The following is a 25,778-nucleotide window of genomic DNA, read 5'->3' as shown; positions in this document are numbered from 1 at the left end:
CTATCATGCATGATCTAGATCTCCTCTCCCCCAATTCCCCAACCAGGGGAACATCCTAACTACCTTATTGAGCTTCCTCAGATATGTTTCTGTTTGATCACATCTTATTCTGAGCCAAAGAGACTAGAGATTCTTTCTGCTCAATCCTGGGAGTCAGTTTAGTGAACCTTCATTGCACTGCCTTTAAAGCAAATGTTTCCTTGCCTGAATAGGGGAATTGAAACACAGTTCTGCGACTGTGATCTCATCACTTCCCTCTACAGTTATAGCAAGACCTTTCCACACCTGTATTCCATCATTTAGTAATATAGGGCAATGATTCATTTGCCTTCCAAATTACCTGCTGCACCTGCAAGCTAATTTAAACAAGGAACCTCAGATCTGTAGATTAAGGTTCATGTTGGAAGCTAACTGAATAAACTTCATAATGTGCATATTTTGACATGCAAACACTAGGATAAGATATCTTTATTAGTCACATGCACATCAAAACACACAGCGAAGTGCATCTTTTGTGTAGAGTGTTCTGGGGGCGGCCCGCAAGTGTCACCCCGCTTCCGGCGCAAACATAGCACGCCCACGACTTCCTAACGCGTACGCCTTTGTAAAGTGGGAGGAAACTGGAGCACCCGGAGGAAACCCTACACCACCGTGCCTGCCTAACAGTGGCAAACATTGAATCGATTTTTATCCATGTGTTGCTGAAGAAATTGCTGGGCACCTGAGGCCATATTTGGTGTTGTAGCTCTTTATGTGATACTTAAAGATATTTTTGGAAATCTACCTAGTTGACCTCCACTGGCACCCCTTTTCTCCACCCTCTTATTTCAGGGTGGGATGGAGTCAGATCACTAAACCAACACCTGGCTGTTTGAATCCTGGTGTCACTGTATTTGGCAGCTTCTGATCTGGGCCTAAGGTCCAGGTCATCCTGACAAACAAACTGCTGGAGGAATTCAGTATTGAGACCCTGCATAAGTCCTGTTGAAGTGCCTCGACCTGAAATGTGAACTGTCCCTCTGCCTCCACAGATGCTGCCTGACCTTCTGAGTTCCTCGAGCGGTTTGTTTTTTTGCTCCCGTTCCAATATCTGCAGTCAATATCTTCACGAAGGATGTGGAAGCCATAGAAAGGGTGCAGAGGAGAATTACAAGGATGTTGCCTGGATTGGGGAGCATGCCTTATGAAAACAGGTTGAGGGAACTCGGCCTTTTCTCCTTGGAGCGACGGAGGATGAGAGGTGACCTGATAGATGAGAGGCATTGATCGTGTGGATAGTCAGAGGCTTTTTCCCAGGGCTGAAATGGTTGCCACAAGAGGACACAGGTTTAAGGTGCTGGGGAGTAGGTATAGAGGAGATGTCAGGGGTAAGTTTTTTACTCAGAGAGTAGTGAGTGCATGGAATGGGCTGCCGGCAACAGTGGTGGAGGCGGATACGATAGCGTCTTTTAAGAGACTTTTGGATAGGTACATGGAGCTTAGAAAAATAGAGGGCTATGGGTAAGCCTAGTAGGGACATGTTCGGCACAACTTTGTGGGCTGAAGGGCCTGAATTGTGCTGTAGGATTTCTATGTTTCTATGTTTCTATGTTTCTAACATCGTTCTGAGAGAGTCTGGAACCAAGACCCAGCAGACAGACTGAGTCTGGCCCCACACATGGCTTCAATAAAACCCTGAATTGGTCACTCACTGGAATTGTTGTTGTTCGTATTCCTTTTTCCATTCTCACCCGAATCTGCATCAAAAATAACAAAGCACCGTTTGATCACTGAGGACTATTTTAAACTCTTCATGTGTCAGAATTGCTCGATCCTCTGAGTTTTTGTTAAGCAGTGAGGATAGGATTTGTGTTTCGCACGCGACCCCAGTGCTCTCCCTGATCACCGGAAAGGTTTGGGACATTCTTCAGCTGCTGATTCACCGCCTCAACAACTCGGCTAATGCAGGATCCTGGACACAGGGTGACTGTCCAATTCTGCACTAAGAGTGGATTGGGATCAAGGAACAGGCATTTTGAAGTCAATGTGACCATTGATGCTGTGATTTCTGGCTAAAACCAAGCAGTCAATTGGAATAAATTCTGAGCAACAGTAGAATCACCATTTAGAAAGACCTGGGTTATAGAAGGACAGTTCCCTTGTTAAGGGAAGATTGTATCTGGCTGATGATTGAATTCTACAAGACAGTAATAAGAAGGTTGGGAGGGGTAGTCCATTTTATGTAGTCTACAATGATCTTGTCAAGATTTTGGACAAAATCTCACATGGGAAACAGTTTAGAAAAATAAAAGCCCAAAGGGATGCAAATCCAAAATTGGTTTAGTGGCAGGAAGCAAAGGGTAATGATTGGCCAGAGTCTTTGTGACAGGATGGTTGTCCACACTGGAGTATCACAAGGTTCAATGCTCTGTCCCTTACATTCCGTGATACAGACTAACTAGCTATGTCTCAATGGGAGCACGGTTAAGCAGTTTGTGACTGAGTCAAGTACTAGCAGTGTGGGTGATAGTGAGGGAGGAAGTTACACAGAAAGGAGGCTATCAGTGGACTGGTGAGGTGGGCAGATTAGTGCTAAATGGAATTTGATCCGTACAGTACAGTTGGAAAGGGCAACAAGTAAAGGGAATACCTAATAGTAAGAAACCGAATGGAGTGTAGGAACAGAGGTATTTTGCAATGCATGTCCACAGATCCCAGAATGTAGCAGGATATGTGGAAAATATGGTTAAGATAGTGTACAGAAGGCTTTGCACCCCTACTGATCTACCTTCCCAGGAGCTGCTCTCCCATCAGCCAAAGACCCTACCTAGGGTGGGATTAGGGTCCGGCATTTCACTGTGTCCTGGTGAAAGGCCAAACTCTAATCTCATCCTGAATGGACTCCAGTGACTTTGTTGTCAGTGTGAATCTCAGTCCTGGAGCTGAGACAGGCACACATAGATCAGACTAGTATCCTGCCAGCATCTGCCAGCCTCGACCTAATTGAACTGAGCCAAGGGCTGGTGTCTGGGGATAAGATTTTCCTTCCTTCATCTTCCATCCCAACTCTTGAGGTGCAGAAGTCTGCACTGACTCCAGAATATTAATTTTGCATTTCCCCCTAAGACCTACCAATTACGACTGCTTCCCAGAATCACAACTCTGACAATCTTTAGACTGTTAACCAACAAATGTTATCATAAATAATGTGTCATATTAAAACCATAAATATCGATACCTCGAGCTGCAGAGTGACTCTGTTTTTCTGCGGAATCTGGATGAGAAAGAATAGAAATTCAGTTCACAAATCTATGAAATTCTTTATGGCTCATTATCAGAATCATCTTAAATTCTTCCTTCTGTTTTAAAGCTCTTTCCATCTATCCCAGTGACATACTGTTCACAGATCAGGAGAACTACCTTTAGTATCCGGCCCACTCTCATTCTCGGCAGAGTCTGAAACATAAAGGAAGAGAATTTCAGTTTCCTGACTATTTAGTCAATAACACACATAGTTTTCTGAGATTATTCGCCCCCCACAGACACTGACACAACCAGCACTTGGGCTGGAATTATTGTCAGCAGGTTATTTATGTGACAATGCATTGAATTTTTGGCACAGACTCAGGCCACTTAACCCAATGTCTTTGTTGCTGTTTACCCTCCCGACAGACTTCCGCATTTGGGTCGAGGGACTCTGGTTCAATCCTGACCTCTGGTGCTGTCTGTGTGGAGTTTGCACGTTCTCCCTGTGACCACGTGGGTTTCCCTCAGATGCTCCGGTTTCCACCCACATCCCAATGATGTGCGAGTTGGGAGGTTATTCTCTCCATGAGATGCACCTCTCCAACTTGAGATGTATCGAATTCATTACACTGGTAATAAATGTTTATGCTTTGTCACAGTCCCCTCAATATTCACCCAATCCCGTCACTCCTGGAATCAATGCTTCTGTTTTCTATCCAGCCTGCTCTCCAGTCTACCTGATTCCATGTGGAGTTGATGTCAAATAAATAAAGAGCGAGTTAATCCTCACAGACCCAGTTCCCGTATGTTAGCTCAGTCAACAATCCCTGTACAAAGAAATCCACGAACCATCGTCTTCTCGGGATCCAATCACTTTGATTTTCCTTTCTCCACTTTCTTTGGAATCTGAAAGGAAAACCGGTGTTTGATTATAAAATGGGCAGTGAATGTGGAAGGTTCACAGTTTCAAAGTGCATCCATGTAAGGTGTGATTATCTGTTCCCGCTCACACACTGCACCCCCACTGATCTGGGTACCTCCCCATGAGATGATTCCCCGTCACCCAACTCCCCACCAGAGGTTGGGATTAGGGTCCGACCTATCCCCAGGACATTGTAGCTTGAATCCAGTCTCTCCGGGGTGAGTGAGAGTCTTTCTCCCGGAGGTGAGACAGGTTCCTGTGGGTCCACATTGATGTCCACCCAACATCTGCCAGTTTCAACCCAACCGAACCACACACATATCCAGTGTCCTGAGGGACTGGTGTCCGGGGATGAGGATGTCCCTCTCCCACACATTCTGCCCTCCCGGCTCTTCAGATCCAGGACAGCGAGCCCACCACTGACTCCGGGCTAACAGCTTTGGGTTCCCAGCCAAGGCCAGTGGATCCCAACACATTTCCAGAGTCATTAGTACAATCGTCACCAGTGAATGTTATAGGGAGAAATTGAGATCATAAATATTGATACCTCGAGCTGCAGAGTGACTCTCTTTTTCTGCAGAGTCTGGAAAAGAAGGAAAAGAAATTGAATTCACCAATGGTGATCAGAACCATTAAAAAATTCTCCCTCCCGTTTTAATGACATTTCACTCTAACTGGTGATGGTATAATTGAAGATCCCACCCACCCCGGACACTCTTTCTTCTCCCTCCTCCCATCAGGCAGAAGATATAAAAGCTTGAAAACACATACCACCAGGCTCAAGGACAGCTTCCATTATGAGACTCTTGAATGGACCTCTTCTACATTAAAGATTAACTCTTCACCTCGTCATGGCCCTTGCCCCTTATTGTCTGCCTGCACTGCACTTTCTCTGTAACTGTAACGCTATATTCTGCATTCTGTTAGTGCTTTTCCCTTGTACTACCTCCATGTATTTATGTTTTGGAATGATCTGTATGGATGGCTTGCAAAACGAAGTTTTTCACTGTATCTCAGTACATGTGACAATAACAAACCAATACCAATACAAATACAGATCAGGAGAACTACCTTTAGTATCCGGCCCACTCTCATTCTCAGCAGAGTCTGAAACACAAGGAAAAGAATTTCAGTTTCCCTACCACACTTTTGATCACATGAAGTGTTCTAAGTTTATTCTCACCCTGCGATCACAGACACACAAAAACCTGGTTTTCTGAGATTATTCTCCCCCCGCCAACACTGACACAACCAGCACTTGGGCTGGAATCATTGTCATAAAGATTATTTATGTGACAATGCATTGAATTTTTGGCACAGACTCAGACCATTCAACCCAAATCACTTTGTTGCTGTTTACCCTCCTCACAGACTTCCACATTCAGCTCAAGTGACCCGGGCTGAATCCTGACCTCCGATGCTGTCTGTGAGGAGTTTGCACGTTCTCCCTGTGACCGTGTGGGTTTCCCTCAGATGCTCCGGTTTCCACCCACATCTCCATGATGTGCGAGTCGGGAGGGTAACTGGGCACTGTAAATTGCTCCTGGTGTGCGGGTGAGTGGTGGAATCCGGGGAGAGTTGTTGGGAATGTGGGGAGAATAAAATGGGGATGGTGCAGGATTGGTGTAAGTGGGTGGTTAACGGTCGAAGTGGATTCAGTGGGAAGTGAAAAGTGAGCTGCTGGAGGAACTCATCGGGTCAGGCAGCATTTGTGGAGGGAAATGGACAGTCGGTGTTTTGGGTGGAGACCCTTCATTGGACTAGACTCAGTGAGCTGGTTTCCACACTCACCAATCCTTTCCTCCTCATCCATTTATCCAGTTTTCCTTTAAATCCATCTCTGCTATTCACCTTGACCTCTCCCTGTGATGGTGGGTTCCATAGTCTCCCACTCTCTGGCTTTAGCAGAGTCTCCTGAGTTCTCTGTGGTTCTAGAGACCACCTCATAATCATGACCCTGGTTCTGGCCTGACGCACTTGTGGAATCACCCTTACTCTGCTTATCCTACCAAAACCTCTCCTGGTGTTAAAGATCATTTTTAGCTCTCCCCAGCCCATTCAATCATCAAAAACGCCACAATCATCCTTGTACAGTAGAATTCCATTAACTTGGCACTTTCAGGACTTTGGTGGTGCTGGATTAGCAGGTTTTCTAGACAAGTAGATGTTATTTTATTAACAGTCCAACATACTTAGAATTCACTTCATTGAACAATGTTGGACAGTAACATTTCAGTGAACACAGTGAGGTTCAAGGGAATGTAGCAAACAGAACAAGGTGAGTTTAAGGGAATTGTTGGAATCGGGAACACGGTGAGGGGGTGCCGGGAGATTGCAAGCAGTCAGAGAACACGGGAACCACGACCCCAGAGTGCATGTTGCAAATATCACCTGGTGAGCCAACAGAATCTCCAAATGGTCGGAAAGCGGATCATTGGAATTTTACTGCCTGTCATTTATTGCACCTTCCTCAGGGCCTCGATGTCCCTTGTGTGATACAGAGACCAAGGTTCGAGGCCGGTTCACAGGAACTCCTCTGCACTCCCAGTTCCACTGCTCTAGAAATGATCACCACTGTTTATTTCCTAATTTTCTCTTCACTTCTTTCAACAAATTGTGAATCTCTGCCTTCAGATTCCTTTGCTCCTCTCTGTACCACACCCTGACTTTTGATACTTATTTTCCCAAGAGCCTGTGACCTTATTGTCTACATGAGATGCACCTCCCCATCCTGATGTATATTGAATTCATTACATAGCCAGGGTGATAAATCGTCAGGTTATAGTCATACAGCACAGAAACAGGCCCTTCAGCCCAACTTGTCCATGCCGACCAAAATTCCTATCTAAGCTAGTCCCATTTGCCCGTGTTTGGCCCATATCCATCTAAACCTTTCCTATCCATGTATCTGTCCAATTGTCTTTTAAATGTCATTAATATACTTGTCTTAACTATTTCCTCTGGCAGCTTATTCCATATACGGACTGCTCTCTGAGTGAAAAAGTTGCCCCTCAAGTTCCTATTAAACTTTTCACCTTAAACCTATGCCCTCTAGTTCTTGATTCCCGAACCCTGGGAAAATGACTGTGCCCATTGACTCCATCTATGCCCCTCATGATTTTATACACCTCTATAAGGTCAGCACTCATTCTCCAACTCCCCTATGCTAAATGTTTATGCTTTGTCACAGTCCCCTCAATATTGACCCAATCCCATCACACCTGGAATCAGTGCTTCTGTTTAATATCCAGCCTGCTCTCCAGTCTACCTGATTCCATGTGGATTTGATGTCAAATAAATAAAGAGCGAGTCAATCCTCACAGAACCAGTTCACGTATGTTAGCCCAGTCAACAATCCCTGTACAAAGAAATCCACAAACCATCATCTTCTCGGGATACAATTACTTTGATTTTCCTTTCTCCACTTTCTTTGGAATCTGAAAGGAAAACCGGTGTTTGATTATAAAATGGGCAGTGAGTGTGGAGGACTCACAGTTTCAAAGTGCATCTCTGTAACATATGACTGTCTGTTCCCACACACACACTGCAGCCCCACTGATCGGGCACCTCCCCATGAGATGATCCCCCGTCACCCAGCGCCCCACCAGAGGTTGGGATTAGGGTCCGACTTTTCCCCAGGACACTGCAGCTCAAATCCAGCATCTCCGGGGTGAGTGAGGTTCTTTCTCCTGGCGGTGAGACAGGTGCCTATGGGCCCATGTTGGTGTCCATCCAACATCTGCTGGTTTCAACCCAACCAGACCACACACATGTCCAGTGTCCCGGGCGACCAGTGTCCGGGGATGAGGATGTCCCTCTGCCACACACTCCGCCCTCCCGGCTCTTCAGATCCAGGAACAGTGAGCCCATCACTGACTCCGGACTCACAGCTTTGGGTTCCCAGCCAAGGTCAATGGATCCCAACATATTCCCAGAGTCATTAGTACAATCGTCACTAGTGAATGTTATAGGGAGACATTGAGATCATAAATATCGATACCTCGAACTGCAGAGTGACTCTCTTTTTCTGTGGAGTCTGGAAAAGAAGGAAAAGAAATTGAATTCACCAATGGTGATCAGAACCATTAAAAAATTCTCCCTCCCGTTTTAATGACATTTCCCTCTAACTGGTGATGGTATAATTGAAGATCCCACCCACCCCGGACACTCTTTCTTCTCCCTCCTCCCATCAGGCAGAAGATATAAAAGCTTGAAAACACATACCACCAGGCTCAAGGACAGCTTCCATTATGAGACTCTTGAATGGACCTCTTCTACATTAAAGATGAACTCTTGACCTCACAATCAACCTCATCATGGCCCTTGCGCCTTATTGTCTGCCTGCACTGCACTTTCTCTGTAACTGTAACACTATATTCTGCATTCTGTTAGTGCTTTTCCCTTGTACTACCTCCATGTATTTATGTTTTGAAATGATCTGTATGGATGGCTTGCAAAACGAAGTTTTTCACTGTATCTCAGTAAATGTGACAATAACACATCAATACCAATACGAATACAGATCAGGAGAACTACCTTTAGTTTCTGGCCCACTCTCATTCTCAGCAGAGTCTGAAACACAAGGAAAAGAATTTCAGTTTCCCTACCACACTTACGATCACACAAAGTGTTCTAAATTTATTCTCTCCCTGCGATCACAGACACACACAAACCTGGCCACAGATTATTTATGTAGCAATGCATTGAATTTTTGGCACAGACTCAGGCCACTTAACCCAACGTCTTTGTTGCTGTTTACCCTCCTCACAGACTTCCACATTCAGCTCAAGTGACCCGGGCTGAATCCTGACCTCCGATGCTGTCTGTGAGGAGTTTGCACATTCTCCCTGTGACCGTGTGGGTTTCCCTCAGATGCTCTGGTTTCCACCCACATCCCCATGATGTGCGAGTCGGGAGGGTAACTGGGCACTGTAAATTGCTCCTGGTGAGCGGGTGAGTGGTGGAATCCGGGGAGAGTTGTTGGGAATGTGGGGAGAATAAAATGGGGATGGTGCAGGATTGGTGTAAGTGGGTGGTTAACGGTCGAAGTGGATTCAGTGGGAAGTGAAAAGTGAGCTGCTGGAGGAACTCATCGGGTCAGGCAGCATTTGTGGAGGGAAATGGACAGTCGGTGTTTCGGGTGGAGACCCTTCATTGGACTAGACTCAGTGAGCTGGTTTCCACACTCACCAATCCTTTCCTCCTCATCCATTTATCCAGTTTTCCTTTAAATCCATCTCTGCTATTCACCTTGACCTCTCCCTGTGATGGTGGGTTCCATAGTCTCCCACTCTCTGGCTTTAGGGGAGTCTCCTGAGTTCTCTGTGGTTCTAGAGACCACCTCATAATTATGACCCTGGTTCTGGCCTGACCCACTTGTGGAATCACCCTTACTCTGCTTATCCTACCAAAACCTCTCCTGGTGTTAAAGATCATTTTTAGCTCTCCCCAGCCCATTCAATCATCAAAAACGCCACAATCATCCTTGTACAGTAGAATTCCATTAATTTGGCACTTTCAGGACTTTGGTGGTGCTGGATTAGCAGGTTTTCTGGACTATTGAATGTTATTTTATTAACAGTCCAACATACTTAGAATTCACTTCATTGAACAATGTTGGACAGTAACATTTCAGTGAACACAGTGAGGTTCAAGGGAATGTAGCAAACAGAACAAGGTGAGTTTAAGGGAATTGTTAGAATCGGGAGCCCGGTGAGGGGGTGCCGGGAGATTGAAAGCAGTCAGAGAACACGGGAACCAGGATCCCGCAGAGAGCACGTTGCAAATATCACCTGGTGAACCATCAGAATGTCCACATGTTCGGAAAGCGGATCATTGGAATTTTACTGCCGGTCATTTATTGCACCTTCCTCAGGCCCTCGATGTCCTTTGTGTGATACAGAGACCAAGGTTCGAGGCCGGTACACAGGAACTCCTCTGCACTCCCAGTTCCACTGCTCTAGAAATGATCACCACTGTTTATTTCCTATTTTTCTCTTCACTTCTTTCAACAAATTGTGAATCTCTGCCTTCAGATTCCTTTGCTCCTCTCTGTACCACACCCTGACTTTTAATACTTATTTTCCCAAGAGCCTGTGACCTTATTGTCTACGTGAGATGCACCTCCCCATCCTGATGTATATTGAATTCATTACATAGCCAGGGTGATAAATCGTCAGGTTATAGAGTCACACAGCACAGAAACAGGCCCTTCAGCTCAACTCGTCCATTCCAACCAAAATTCCTATCTAAGCTAGTCCCATTTGCCTGTTTTTGGCCCATATCCTACTAAACCTTTCCTATCCATGTATCTGTCCAAGTATCTTTTAAATGTTGTTAATATACTTGTCTTAACTATTTCCTCTGGCAGCTTATTCCATATACGGACTGCTCTCTGAGTGAAAAAGTTACCCCTCAAGTTCCTATTAAACCTTTCACCTTAAACCTGTGCCCTCTAGTTCTTGATTCCCGAACCCTGGGAAAATGACTGTGCCCATTGACCCTATCTATGCCCCTCATGATTTTATACACCTCTATAAGGTCAGCCCTCATTCTCCAACTTCCCTATGCTAAATGTTTATGCTTTGTCACAGTCCCCTCAATATTGACCCAATCCCGTCACTGCTGGAATCAATGCTTCTTTTTTCTATCTAGCCTGCTCTCCAGTCTACCTGATTCCATGTGGATTTGATGTCAAATAAATAAAGAGCGAGTTAATCCTCACAGACCCAGTTCCCGTATGTTAGCTCAGTCAACAATCCCTGTACAAAGAAATCCACGAACCATCGTCTTCTCGGGATCCAATTACTTTGATTTTCCTTTCTCCACTTTCTTTGGAATCTGAAAGGAAGACCGGTCTTTGATTATAAAATGGGCAGTGAGTGTGGAAGGTTCACAGTTTCAAAGTGCATCCATGTAAGCAGTGACTATCTGTTCCCACTCACACACTGCAGCCCCACTGATCGGGGCACCTCCCCATGAGATGATCCCCCGTCACCCAGCGCCCCACCAGAGGTTGGGATTAGGGTCCGACTTTTCCCCAGGACACTGCGGCTCAAATCCAGCATCTCCGGGGTGAGTGAGGTTCTTTCTCCTGGCGGTGAGACAGGTGTCTGTGGGCCCATGTTGGTGTCCACCCAACATCTGCCGGTTTCAACCCAAAAGGACCACACACATGTCATGTCCCGGGCGACCAGTGTCCGGGGATGAGGATATCCCTCTCCCACACACTCCGCCCTCCCGGCTCTTCAGATCCAGGAACAGTGAGCCCACCACTGACTCCGGACTCACAGCTTTGGGTTCCCAGCCAAGGCCAGTGGATCCCAACACATTCCCAGAGTCGTTAGTACAATCGTCACCAGTGAATGTTATAGGGAGACATTGAGATCATAAATATCGATACCTCGAACTGCAGAGTGACTCTCTTTTTCTGCAGAGTCTGGAAAAGAAGGAAAAGAAATTGAATTCACCAATGGTGATCAGAACCATTAAAAAATTCTCCCTCCCGTTTTAATGACATTTCACTCTAACTGGTGATGGTATAATTGAAGATCCCACCCACCCCGGACACTCTTTCTTCTCCCTCCTCCCATCAGGCAGAAGATATAAAAGCTTGAAAACACATACCACCAGGCTCAAGGACAGCTTCCATTATGAGACTCTTGAATGGGCCTCTTCTACATTAAAGATGAACTCTTGACCTCACAATCAACCTCATCATGGCCCTTGCCCCTTATTGTCTGCCTGCACTGCACTTTCTCTGTAACTGTAACACTATATTCAGCATTCTGTTAGTGCTTTTCCATTGTACTACCTCCATGTATTTATGTTTTGAAATGATCTGTATGGATGGCTTGCAAAATGAAGTTTTTCACTGTATCTCAGTATATGTGACAATAACATATCAATACCAATACGAATACAGATCAGGAGAACTACCTTTAGTATCCGGCCCACTCTCATTCTCAGCAGAGTCTGAAACACAAGGAAAAGAATTTCAGTTTCCCTACCACACTTACGATCACACAAAGTGTTCTAAATTTATTCTCTCCCTGCGATCACAGACACACACAAACCTGGCCACAGATTATTTATGTAGCAATGCATTGAATTCTTGGCACAGACTCAGGCCACTTAACTCAAGTGACCCGGGCTGAATCCTGACCTCCAATGCTGTCTGTGAGGAGTTTGCACATTCTCCCTGTGACCGTGTGGGTTTCTCTCAGATGCTCCGGTTTCCACCCACATCCCCATGATGTGCGAGTCGGGAGGGTAACTGGGCACTGTAAATTGCTCCTGGTGTGCGGGTGAGTGGTGGAATCCGGGGAGAGTTGTTGGGAATGTGGGGAGAATAAAATGGGGATGGTGCAGGATTGGTGTAAGTGGGTGGTTAACGGTCGAAGTGGATTCAGTGGGAAGTGAAAAGTGAGCTGCTGGAGGAACTCATCGGGTCAGGCAGCATTTGTGGAGGGAAATGGACAGTCGGTGTTTTGGGTGGAGACCCTTCATTGGACTAGACTCAGTGAGCCAGTTTCCACACTCACCAATCCTTTCCTCCTCATCCATTTATCCAGTTTTCCTTTAAATCCATCTCTGCTATTCACCTTGACCTCTCCCTGTGATGGTGGGTTCCATAGTCTCCCACTCTCTGGCTTTAGCAGAGTCTCCTGAGTTCTCTGTGGTTCTAGAGACCACTCATAATCATGACCCTGGTTCTGGCCTGACCCATTTGTGGAAACACCCTTACTCTGCTTATCCTACCAAAACCTCTCCTGGTGTTAAAGATCATTTTTAGCTCTCCCCAGCCCATTCAATCATCACAAATGCCACAATCATCCTTGTACAGTTGAATTCCATCAATTCTGCACTTTTGGGACTTTGGTGGTGCCGGATTAGCAGGTTTTCTGGACTAGTGGATGTTATTTTATCAACAGTCCAACATACTTTGAATTCACTTCATTGAACAATGTTGGACAGTAACACTTCAGTGAACACAGTGAGGTTCAAGGGAATGTAGCAAACAGAACAAGGCGAATTTAAGGGAACTGTTGGAATCGGGAGCCCAGTGAGGGGGTGCCAGGAGATTGAAAGCAGTCAGAGAACACGGGAACCAGGACCCTGCAGAGTGCATGTTACAAATATCACCTGGTGAGCCATCAGAATCTTGATGTCAAATAAATAAAGTCAATCCTCACAGACCCAGTTCCCGTATGTTAGCCCAGTCAACAATCCCTGTACAAAGAAATCCACAAACCATCATCTTCTCGGGATACAATCACTTTGATTTTCCTTTCTCCACTTTCTTTGGAATCTGAAAGGAAAACCGGTGTTTGATTATAAAATGGGCAGTGAGTGTGGAGGACTCACAGTTTCAAAGTGCATCTCTGTAACATGTGACTGTTCCCATTCTCACACTGCAGCCCCACTGATCGGGGCACCTCCCCATGAGATGATCCCCCGTCACCCAGCGCCCCACCAGAGGTTGGGATTAGGGTCTGACTTTTCCCCAGGACACTGCAGCTCAAATCCAGCATCTCCGGGGTGAGTGAGGTTCTTTCTCCTGGCGGTGAGACAGGTGCCTATGGGCCCATGTTGGTGTCCACCCAACATCTGCCGGTTTCAACCCAACCAGACCACACACATGTCCAGTGTCTCGGGCGACCAGTGTCCGGGGATGAGGATGTCCCTCTGCCACACACTCCGCCCTCCCGGCTCTTCAGATCCAGGAACAGTGAGCCCACCACTGACTCTGGGCTCACAGCTTTGGATTCCCAGCCAAGGTCAATGGATCCCAACATATTCCCAGAGTCATTAGTACAATCGTCACTAGTGAATGTTATAGGGAGACATTGAGATCATAAATATCGATACCTCGAACTGCAGAGTGACTCTCTTTTTCTGCAGAGTCTGGAAAAGAAGGAAAAGAAATTGAATTCACCAATGGTGATCAGAACCTCTAAAAAATTCTCCCTCCTGTTTTAACGACATTTCACTCTAACTGGTGATGGTATAATTGAAGATCCCACCCACCCCGGACACTCTTTCTTCTCCCTCCTCCCATCAGGCAGAAGATACAAAAGCTTGAAAACACATACCACCAGGCTCAAGGACAGCTTCCATTATGAGACTCTTGAATGGACCTCTTCTACATTAGAGATGAACTCTTGGCCTCACAATCAACCTCATCATGGCCCTTGCACCTTATTGTCTGCCTGCACTGCACTTTCTCTGTAACTGTAACACTATATTCTGCATTCTGTTAGTGCTTTTCCCTTGTACTACCTCCATGTATTTATGTTTTGAAATGATCTGTATGGATGGCTTGCAAAACGAAGTTTTTCACTGTATCTCAGTAAATGTGACAATAACACATCAATACCAATACGAATACAGATCAGGAGAACTACCTTTAGTTTCCGGCCCACTCTCATTCTCAGCAGAGTCTGAAACACAAGGAAAAGAATTTCAGTTTCCCTACCACACTTACGATCACACAAAGTGTTCTAAATTTATTCTCTCCCTGCGATCACAGACACACACAAACCTGGCCACAGATTATTTATGTAGCAATGCATTGAATTTTTGGCACAGACTCAGGCCACTTAACCCAACGTCTTTGTTGCTGTTTACCCTCCTCACAGACTTCCACATTCAGCTCAAGTGACCCGGGCTGAATCCTGACCTCCGATGCTGTCTGTGAGGAGTTTGCACATTCTCCCTGTGACCGTGTGGGTTTCCCTCAGATGCTCTGGTTTCCACCCACATCCCCATGATGTGCGAGTCGGGAGGGTAACTGGGCACTGTAAATTGCTCCTGGTGAGCGGGTGAGTGGTGAAATCCGGGGAGAGTTGTTGGGAATGTGGGGAGAATAAAATGGGGATGGTGCAGGATTGGTGTAAGTGGGTGGTTAACGGTCGAAGTGGATTCAGTGGGAAGTGAAAAGTGAGCTGCTGGAGGAACTCATCGGGTCAGGCAGCATTTGTGGAGGGAAATGGACAGTCGGTGTTTCGGGTGGAGACCCTTCATTGGACTAGACTCAGTGAGCCTCAGTGTTGCAAATATCACCTGGTGAGCCATCAGAATCTTGATGTCAAATAAATAAAGAGCGAGTTAATCCTCACAGACCCAGTTCCCGTATGTTAGCCCAGTCAACAATCCCTGTACAAAGAAATCCACAAACCATCATCTTCTTGGGATCCAATCACTTTGATTTTCCTTTCTCCACTTTCTTTGGAATCTGAAAGGAAAACCGGTGTTTGATTATAAAATGGGCAGTGAGTGTGGAGGGCTCACAGTTTTAAAGTGCATCTAGGTAACATGTGACTGACTGTTCCCACTCACACACTGCAGCCCCACTGATCGGGGCACCTCCCCATGGGATGATCCCTCATTGCCCGTTGCCCCAGTGGAGGTTGGAAGTAGGGCCCGACCTTTCCCCAGGACACTGCGGCTCAAATCCAGTGTCTCTGGGGTGAGTGAGATTCTTTCTCCCAGTGTTGAGATAGGTGCCTGTGGGTCCATGTTGGTGTCCACGCAACATCTGCTGGTTTCAACATGTCCAGTATCCCGAGGGACCGGTGTCCGGGGATGAGGATGTCCCTCTCCCACACACTTCGCCCTCCCAGCTCTTCAGATCCGGGAACAGCGAACCCACCACTGACTCCGGGCTCATATCTTTGGTTTCCCAGCCAAGGTCAGTGGATCCCAACACATTCCCAGAGTCATTAGTACAATTGTCAATGGATTGTTCACCAGTGAATGTTATAGGGAGACATTGAGATCATAAATATCGATACCTCGAACTGCAGAGTGACTCTCTTTTTCTGCAGAGTCTGGAAAAGAAGGAAAAGAATTTCAGTTCATCAGTCACAGGACGTTCTCCGTGTCCCGTCGTCAGATCAGTTCTAAAACTCTCCCTCCCGTTTTAATGACATTTCATTCTATCCTGGTGGCATATTGTTCACAAATCAGGAGAACTACCTTTAGTATCCGGTCCACTCTCATTCTCGGCAGAGTCTGAAACATAAAGGAAGAGAGTTTCAGTTTCCTGACCACGTGGTCAGTTGCCCAAACAGTTTTCAAAGACCCAACTCCCCCTGTGAACACCGACACACTCAGCACCAGTGCAGGTGACATTGCCAGGTAGAAGCATGTAGAATTTATAGGACAGAAGAAGCCATTCGGTCGATCTCTACCCTGCCAGTACTTATGCTCCAAACAAGCCTCCGCCCCCACTCTCCCACCCTCCAGCTCCCTTTTGAACTATTTACTGCAGTGCATTCCAGACCCTAACCCACTCACTAGGTAAAAACAAACCTCTTCCTCCTCTCACTTTAGCTAATCATGTTCATTCTACATCCACTGGTTCTCAAGCCCTCCACCAATGGGAAGGATTCCTCTCCAGCTGCTCTATCTATACCTTTCATGGTTTTAAATAGCTCTACTGAATCTTCTCACAAATCCCTCTGTTCCCAGGAGTACAGCCCCAGTTATTTCAGTCTATCAACATAACCAAGGTTCCTCATGCCTGGAGCCATGTTGGTAAATCTCTTCTGGACTCCTGACCTCATGTCTTTCTGAAGGTTTGGTGCCCAGAACTGGACATGATACCACAATTGTGACTGAACCTGAGCTTAATAAAGGTTTGTCAAAACCCTTGCTCTTGTACTCTACACCTCTATTTATAAAGCCCAAGTTCCTATATGCTTTTTTAACCATTTTCTCAACATGCCCAAGCAACGACTTATGCACATTTACCCCTAGATCTTTCCTTCATCTACTCTTTTAGGATTATAGCCTCTGGTTTATATTGCTTCTTCTTATTCTTCCTAAGTATCACCAACAATTTGCCCTGGTCCAGCTCTGTGGATGTTATGGGTGAAAAAGCACCCCAACGCCTCTTCTTCTTCAGAAGGCTAAGGAAAATTGGCATGTCCCCAAATTTTACAAATGCACCATAGAAAGCATCCTATCCGGATGCGTCAAAGCTTGATGTGGCAACTGGACTGCCTAACCTAAGAGCTCAAGAAAAAGTAGAGAGTTGTGAACACAGCCCAGTCCATCACGCAAACCAGCCTCCCCTCCTTTGACTCTGTCTACACTTCCCACTGCCTCAAGAAAGCAGCCAACATAACCAAGGACCCCTCCCATCTCGGTCATTCTCTCTTCTTCCTTCGACCAGAGCATACAAAGCCTGAGAGTACGTACCACCAGACTATGTACCGAGGACAATTTCTCATCCCACTGTTACCAGACTCTTGAACAGACCTCTCATATGCTGAAGGATGAACCCTGGAAATCTTGATCTCCTAATCTACCTCATTCATGTACTTGCAATGCACTTCATTTGTCTACCTGCACTGCTCTTTTTCTGCAACTGTAACACTATATTCTGCATTCTGTTTTCTTTTTTACTACCTCAATGTAATTATGAACAGTGTGATCTGTCTAAATGGCATGCAAAACAAAAGTTTTTCACTGTTTCTCAGTACATGTGACAATAATAAACCAATTCCAATGCCAAATTTTAACACGTCACATTTTTTGGTGGTAAATATCATCTGCCACCTACTGGCCTATCCAACAAGACTGTTTAGATTCCTTGGAGTTTATTATTCTCTTCCACACTATTCACTACTCCTGCAGGGCAGGCATGGTAGTGTCGCGGTTAGCGTAACGCTTTACAGCGCCAGCGACCCGGGTTCAATTCTGGCCGCTGTCTGTATGGAGTTTGTACGTTCTCCCCGTGTCTGTGTGGGTCTCCTCCGGGTGCTCGGGTTTCCTCCCACATTCCAAATACGTGCGGGTTAGGAAGTTGTGGGCATGCAATGTTGGCGCCAGAAGCGTGGCGACACTTGCGGGCTGCCCCCCAGAACACTACTCAAAAAGATGTATTTCACTGTGTGTTTCGATGTACATGTGACTAATAAAAAATCTCTTAAAAGTTTGCGTCAGTTCATACTCCTTGCATTTCATTTGCAATGCACGTGTGATTAATATTTTACATTTCCTCATAGATCCCCCCAGTGTTGACTCTCCCTCCACTCTGGTCTTTCCTGGTGTGAATCCTTTTGTCTCCATCCTACTCTCCATTCTGTTTCTGTCCCCTAAGCCTGCATGGATCAACTGTTAAATAAACAGCTTATTATTCTTCATAGACCCAGCTCCCGTGTATCATGTCCATGAAGAGGGTTGATGGTCACAGTCTTTTTCCCAGGGTAGGGGAGTCTAAATCTAGGGGGCATAGGTTTAAGGTGAGAGGGGAAAGATTTAAAAGGGACCAGAGGGGCATGTTTTTCACACACAGGGTGGTGGGTATATGGATAAGCTGCCAGAAGTGATAGAGGCAGATACAATCACACAATCCAGGTACATGGATAGGAAGGGTTTAGAGGAATATGGGCCAAGTGCAGGCAACTGGGACTAGTGTAGACAGGCATCTTGGTTGAGCTGGGTCAAAGGACCTGTTTCCGTGCTGTATAACTCTGTGAATCTATGAATCAGCGCAGCCAATAACCCCCAAACAGAGATGTTCACAAACCATGATCTTCTCTGGATCCAATCACTTTGATTTTCCTTTCGACACTTTCATCAGAATCTGAAATGAAAAGAGATTTCTGATTATAGAATGAAAAGTCAGTGAGGACGGTTCAGTTTTAAAGTGTGTCTGCATCATGGGTTTATTCACACTCACACGTTGCACCCCTCACTGAATCATGAGCTCTCCAGGAGCTGCAGCCCCTTTAGCCAGACTTCCAGCTTCGATGCTGGAGCAGGGGAAGGCCATGTGACCCCCTCAAACCTGCGCCATTCAATATGGCCACTGGCCTAGTCTTGGCCTTCCTGCACAGTCACCATTGTTCTGGATTCTCCTTTAGTCCAAGAATCTGCCACAACCTTGAATATACTTAATGACTCAGACTACGCAGCCCTCTTTGGTGGAAAATCCTCATGCCCTCTTCTAGCTGCTACCATCAGGCAGGAGGTACAGAAGCCTGAAGTCCCACACCACCAGGTTCAAGATCAGCTACTTTCCTACAACCATCAGGTTCTTGAACCGACCTGCACAACCCCAACCTCGCCTCAGCAACAGAACACTACGGACCACCTCTTGCACTACCATGGACTTGTCTCTGATTGTAGTTCTTTTTTCACTAAGATCTTGCTTTTGCAGTCTTTTTCTCTCTCTCTCTTCATTGTATTAACTTAGGTATAATTAATGTGTAATTTATATTCTGTGTGTTGTCTGTACCTACGTGTCTGTGATGGTGCTGCAAGTTTTTCATTGTACCTGTACCTCACTGCACTTGTGCACATGACAATAGACTTGATTTAACTCGAAATCCAGAAGGTTCACAACACTCTGAGTGAAGAACTTCCTTCTCATCTAAACAAGCTGCTTCTGAGACCATGCCTCATTCTACTGCATACCCCATCTCACAGCAACTACCATGCCAAGCACCATTAGAATTTTATAAGTTTCGATGATGTCAACTCTCACTCTCCAACACTGGCCCAAATTTTCCAACCCTACATATAGTGACCATTTGCTGCACTACCTCCAAGTATATCCTTCCTTAAATGAGACCAAATCTGCCTGCAGTAGCCCAGATGTGGTCTCCTCGACATCTCCTACAGTTATTGCAAGCTTCCTCTACTTTTGTACCTATCTCCATCGAAATCAAGGCCAATGTTCCTTTTGCCTTTCTAACCATTGCTGAAATAGATTAGCATTAATTTAAAAAAAGTAAGACTGGAGAAAATAATCAGACTGAAAGCCCAGGCTGGTTCTGAGAAAGTCTGGAACCGAGACCTAGCAGACCGACTGAGTCTGAGCCCCACACACGACTTCAGTAAAACTTCGAATTGTCCACTCACTGGAATCGTTGTTGTTCCTGTTCCTCTTTCTATTCTCACCCGAATCTGCAGCAGAAACAACAAAGGAACCTTTGGTCACTGAGAATTGTCTGAAATCTCCAGTGTGCTGGAACTGCTTGACCTCCCTCGAGAGCAGAAACCGGACTGGAACCAGATTAGACTGTCCAGCTCTGTTCTGAGAGTGGACTGGGATCAAGGGCAGAAAATGGCCTATAAACTGAACACACAGTGATCAGTGATGCTGGAAGATACATCTGATGATTGGTCAGATTGGTGTAGAGAAAGGCTCAGACTATTCTCAGTCTGGGCATTGAGTATAGGAGTTAGGACATTAAGTTGCAGTTGTGCAAGACATTGGTGAGACCGCAGCTGGAGTATCGTGTACAGTTTTGATTGCCTTGTTATAAGAAAGATGTCACTAAGCTGGAAAAGAGTGCAAAGAAGATTTATGAGATGTTGCCAGGACTCAAGGACCTGAGTTATAGGGAGAGGTTGGACAGACTAGGACTTTATTCCTTGGAACGTAGGAGACTGAGGGGTGACGTTACAGAGGTGTATAAAATCATGAGGGGCATAGATAGGGTGAATGCGCTCAATCTTTTTCCCAGGGAAAGGGAGTAAAAAAACTAGAGGGCATAGGTTTAGTGTGAGAGGGGAAGGACTTATAAGGGAGCTGAGGGGCAACTTCTTCATGCAGAGGGTGGTGTGTATATGGAACGAGTTGCCAGAGGAAGTGTTGAGGCAGGTACAATAGTATCATTTAGGAGATGCCTGGACAGGTACATGGAAAGGAGAGGTTTATGGGCCAAATGCAGGCAAATGGGAATAGCTGAGATGGAATCTTGGTTGGCATGGATGAATTTGGCTGAAGGGCCTGTCTCCATGCTGTGTTACTTGATGACTCTATTCAAGGACAGTCAACATGGATTTGTGAATGGAAGATTGTGTCTGATGATGCCAGAATAGTGTGAGTCGGTAACAAGGAGAATTGATGGGAGTGGTAAAGCTGGTGTCGTCCATATGCAAGTCCACATGACAGATAAAATTGGCCCATACAAGGCCCATGGGATCAAAGGGAAAGTTGCAAGTTGTATCCAATATTGGCTCAGTAGCCAGATGGGAGGGTAATGGTCACCGGCTTTAGTGAAGGGAAGGCTCTTTGCTTTGGACTTCTGTTGGACTCCGTGCTCCTTCCCTTGCGTCTCCTGGTCTACAATCCAGGTTTACAAGTAGATCAATGATTAAGCAGTTTGCACAAAGTTCAAACATTGGCATTGTGGTTGAAAAAAGGAAGTTAGCTGTGGACTTTAGGGTGATGTCAACAGATATGTTGGACAGACAGATGAGTGATACACGGAATTCAGAGGACAAAAGAGACTGCAGATGCTGCAACTTGCAACACAAACAGAACGCTGGAAGAACTCAGCGGGTCAGGCAGCATCTGTGGAGGGAAATGGTGTAAGCTTACGTTTCGGGTCAAGACCCTGCATCAGGACTAGAGGGTAAATGGAATTCAATCCAGAGAAGTACAAGGTCATATATAGGTGGAGGTCAAACAAGGCAAGGGAATAAACCATAACTGGTAAGGTACTGAGATCAGAGGGATTGGAGGTGCACATCCATAGATCCATGAATCCAGTAGGACGGTTAGGTGGGGTCGGTAAGGAGGCATGCAGAAAATGTTTATTGTTGAGGCACAGTATATCAGACAGGGAGGCCAGCTAGAACTGTACAAAACTTAGGCAACAGATAAACTTCAGGTCCAGGCAGTGCAATATTTAAAGGATAAGATGACACATGAGGTTATAGAAAGGATGTTGAGTGTGTTGGAGAACCACAGCTATGAGAATTATTCAATTGATTTCAGATGTTTAATTTGGAACAGAGGACTTTGAAGGGATATTAACAGGTGTATTAAATTATAAGGGGCAAAGATAAAAAGGACATTCTTCTCCTCAGTAACGTCTGTTGCTACTTTCCACAGATCTCAAAGCTCTCTCCCTAAATCCCTTTGTTTCCTCATGCCATTTAGACTTGTTTTTTTCCCAGGAGCCTGCTGCTGTTTTCTCCTTCCCACCAGAATGCATCTCATCCTGATCTGTCTCTGACTTATTTCCCATTTACTACTGAGTTGATTTATATGATAATAGCCCCAGTTCCTGTATATTACCACAGCCAATAATCCCCAAACAGAGAGATCCACAAACCATCGTCTTCTCTGGATCCAATCACTTTGATTTTCCTTTCACGACTCTCTTTGGAATCTGAAATGGAAACCGGTTTCTGATTACAAAATGGAGGTTGAGTGTGGAAGGTTCACAGTGGCAAAGTGCGTCTGTGTAACACGTTGCTGTTTGTTCACGCTCACACACTGCACTCCCCAGGGATCTGGGCAGCTCCCCATGAACTGCTCTCCCATCACCCAATGGCTGTGCTTGGCGTGGGATCAGGGTGGAGGTGTTCTCCTGGACACCACAGTTCATGTCCCAGTGTGTCCGGGATGAGTCTGTGCAGTGTGGGTGTGAGACCGGTGGCTGTGGGCCCAGGTTGGTGTCCATCCGACCGTCCGCCAGTCCCAAACCAGCAGAGCCACACACACACATCCAGTGTCCCGAGGGACCAGTGTCCGGGGACGAGGATGTCCCTCTCCCACACACTCCGCCCTCCTGGCTCTTCAGATCCAGGAACAGTGAGCCCACCTCCGGGCTCACAGCTTTGGGTTCCCAGCCAAGGCCGGTGGATCCCAACACATTCCCAGAGTCATTAGTACAATCGTCAATGGATTGTTCACCAGTGAATGTTATAGGGAGACATTGAGATCATAAGTATCGATACCTCGAGCTGCAGAGTGACTCTCTTTTTCTGCAGAGTCTGGAAAAGAAGGAAGAGAATTTAAATTATTGTCATGGAGTTGTATAGCACAGAGACAGGCTCCTCAGCCAATCCTGTCCACGCTGGCCGTGAACGCATTTCTACATCCCATTTACCCACATTTGGTCCGTAGACTTCTATGCCTCAGTTTTTTGTGCATGTCGAAATATTCATAAATATTGTAAGATGTACCTGCCTCCACCATCTCCTCGGACATGGGGTCCAGATTCCAACCACTGTCCGTGTGAAAAAAAAATCCCCCTCAGAATCCCTCTAAACCTCCGACCACTCAACTTATACCTATGCCTCTTGTTTTAGACAACCTCCATGGGAAAGAGATCCTTACTCTCTATCTAATCATCCCGTCATGATTCTGTATACTTCTATCTTTCCCCAGCCTTCAGGGAAAACAAGCCCAGTCCATCCAATCTCTCCTCGTAACTGAAATGCTCCAATCTAGGCAACACCCTGGTGTATCTCCTCTGCACCCTCTTCTGTATAATCACATCTTTCCTATATTTTGGTGACCAGAACTGCACACAGTACTCAAAGTGTAGTTAACCCATATTTTATAAAGTTGTACAAAGATCTTCCTGCTTATATTCCATACCATGGCTGATGAGGACCTTCTTCGCACACCGTCCACTTCCGTGAATTAATTGACTTGTAATCCAAAGCCCCTATATTCATCAACACTCCCTCGGGTCCTACCATTTACTGTGAAAGTGTTGCCCTTATACGGCTTTCCAAAATACATCCCTTTGCTCTTGTCAGGATTAAATTCTGCCCGCCACTATTGCATCCAATTTTCTAGCTGATCTATATCATACTAAGACAATCCTTCTTGCTATCCACCACAAATTTTCATGCCACCTGCAAACTTACTAATTAGACTGCCTACAGTCCCATCCAAGTTAATTAACGTATATCACAAACATCAAGGGCCCCAGCACCGATCCATGTGATAAAATCACAGGATGTTCTATGTCCCATTATCCGAATAGTTTTAAAACCCACCCTCCCACGTTGAAGACATTTCACTCTATCCCAGTGACATAGTGGATGCATCCTATCTGGATGCATCACGGCTTGGTATGGCAACTGCTCTGCCCAGGACTGCAAGAAACTGCAAGCGTTGTAGACACAGCCCAGCGCATCACGGAGACCAGCCTCCCTTCCTTGGACTCTGCCTTTACCTCTCGCTACCTTGGCGAAGCAGGCAGCATAATCAAAGACCCCACCCACCCAGATCATTCTCTCTTCTCCCCTCTTCCATCAGGCAGAAGATACAGCAGCCTGAGGGCACGTACCACCAGACTTAAGGACAGCTTCTATCCCACTGTGATAAGACTATTGAACGGTTCCCTTATACAATGAGATGGACTCTGACCTCACAATCTACTTTGTTGTGACCTTGCGCCTTATTACACTGCACTTTCTCTGTAGCTGTGACACTTTACTCTGTGCTGTTATTGTTTTTACCTGCACTACCTCAATGCACTCTGTACTAACTCAATGTAACTGCACTGTGTAATGAATTGACCTGTATGATCGGTGTGCAGGCAAGTTTTTCACTGTACCTCAGTACAAGTGACAATAATAAACCAATACCAATACTAAGTATTGTTCACAGATCAGGAGGACTACCTTTAGTATCCGGCCCGCTCTCATTCTCGGCAGAGTCTGAAACACAGGGAAGAGGATTTCAGTTTCCCGACCACATCATCCGTTCCCCCTGGGAACTCAAGGCAATCACTGGCTGGGCAGGTGACATCACCAGGAACTTAAAAATAGACACTGGGACCAATTGGAGTTTGCGGTAGCCTCACGAAAGCTTCTTCCCACCTGCTGTCACCTCATTACATCATCATGTAAAACCAATGGGATCCCTGGATTCATGAATAGAGGCTCAGAGTACAAAGCTAGTGAATTTATGCAGAAGCTGTGTAAACACTGGCCAGGCCTCAACCGGAGTTCTGTGGATAATATCAGCGACTTAACCTTAGGAAGAAATTGAAGGTCCTACAGATTTACTGGAATGGTTCCAGAGGTGAAGGTTCTCAGGTATAAGGTTAGACCGTAGAAGCAAAGCAGACTGAGAGGCCATGTGACAGAGGTGTCCAAGGTCCTGACTGGGTTAGATAGGTTACACCGACGGAAGCTGTTCCCATTCACAGTAGGTTCAAGGACCAGGGGTCACTGATCTAAAAACTTCAGCAAAAGATACAAAGGACCCATGAGGAAGGTTTTTTTCTAACCGTGTGTATCGTTGTGATCTGGAACTCACTGCCTGGAGGGGTTGGAAACAGAATCAATCAGGGGCCTTCACTAGGGAAGGAGAAAGGTATGTGGGAGAGAACAGTGTGCAGTGCTTTGGGGATGAGCAGGGAAGTGGGACTCATGGGACAGCTGTACTTGGAGTTAGCATGGACCCTGTGGGCTGAATGACCTATTTGTCTGCTCGGTGATTCCACACCCGTCTATTCCTTTCCAATTTGTATATTTATCCAGCTTCACCCTACATCCATCTCTTCTCCTTCCCTCAACACCTGGTTCCGGGAGCATTGTCCATGTTCTATTTCCCTTCAAATTAACCTGTGTTATTTGTGCAGGAATTGTGAATGTCTTTCCCAGAACCTCCGGCTTTCATGTTCCCAGGAGCCTGTGGTCTCCTTAATCTCCCCATCAGTTTGCACCTCCTCTCCCTGCTCGGTATGCTGTTCATTGCCCATCAACAAACCTGATTTAAGATTAAAACTTTGTTGATTTGCCCTCAGTGTTAACCCTTCTCCCAGTGTGGTCTGCTGGGAATAACTGGTGTCTTTTGCATCCTGCCTGCTCTCCATTCTGCTCCCAACCCCCATGGATTTGATGTCATGTAAGT

General features: G+C 45.9%; 1 protein-coding gene across 1 annotated transcript in view; it reads right to left on the bottom strand.

Moving 5' to 3' along the window:
* Window positions 1-25,778, bottom strand: part of LOC127585419 (dentin sialophosphoprotein-like) — a 111,354-nt gene that overhangs the window by 20,097 nt on the left and 65,479 nt on the right. Inside the window, exons 48-67 of the mRNA XM_052042843.1 lie at window positions 24,542-24,577; window positions 22,859-22,894; window positions 22,231-22,287; window positions 20,024-20,068; window positions 18,687-18,743; window positions 16,127-16,162; window positions 15,943-15,978; window positions 15,327-15,383; window positions 14,554-14,589; window positions 14,018-14,053; window positions 13,401-13,457; window positions 12,086-12,121; window positions 8,148-8,183; window positions 7,528-7,584; window positions 5,219-5,254; window positions 4,695-4,730; window positions 4,075-4,131; window positions 3,400-3,435; window positions 3,218-3,253; window positions 1,692-1,736 (exon numbers count right to left, since the gene is read on the bottom strand). Of these exons, the coding sequence (XP_051898803.1) occupies window positions 1,692-1,736; window positions 3,218-3,253; window positions 3,400-3,435; window positions 4,075-4,131; window positions 4,695-4,730; window positions 5,219-5,254; window positions 7,528-7,584; window positions 8,148-8,183; window positions 12,086-12,121; window positions 13,401-13,457; window positions 14,018-14,053; window positions 14,554-14,589; window positions 15,327-15,383; window positions 15,943-15,978; window positions 16,127-16,162; window positions 18,687-18,743; window positions 20,024-20,068; window positions 22,231-22,287; window positions 22,859-22,894; window positions 24,542-24,577 (864 nt within the window). The remainder of the gene's footprint in view (window positions 1-1,691; window positions 1,737-3,217; window positions 3,254-3,399; window positions 3,436-4,074; window positions 4,132-4,694; window positions 4,731-5,218; window positions 5,255-7,527; window positions 7,585-8,147; window positions 8,184-12,085; window positions 12,122-13,400; window positions 13,458-14,017; window positions 14,054-14,553; window positions 14,590-15,326; window positions 15,384-15,942; window positions 15,979-16,126; window positions 16,163-18,686; window positions 18,744-20,023; window positions 20,069-22,230; window positions 22,288-22,858; window positions 22,895-24,541; window positions 24,578-25,778) is intronic.

The sequence above is a fragment of the Pristis pectinata genome, chromosome 33 (assembly GCF_009764475.1).
Source record: "Pristis pectinata isolate sPriPec2 chromosome 33, sPriPec2.1.pri, whole genome shotgun sequence".
In the NCBI taxonomy this organism is placed as follows: Eukaryota; Metazoa; Chordata; class Chondrichthyes; order Rhinopristiformes; family Pristidae; genus Pristis; species Pristis pectinata.
The sequence above is the reverse complement of the archived record's forward strand: the minus strand, read 5'-3'. Positions and strand labels throughout refer to the sequence as shown.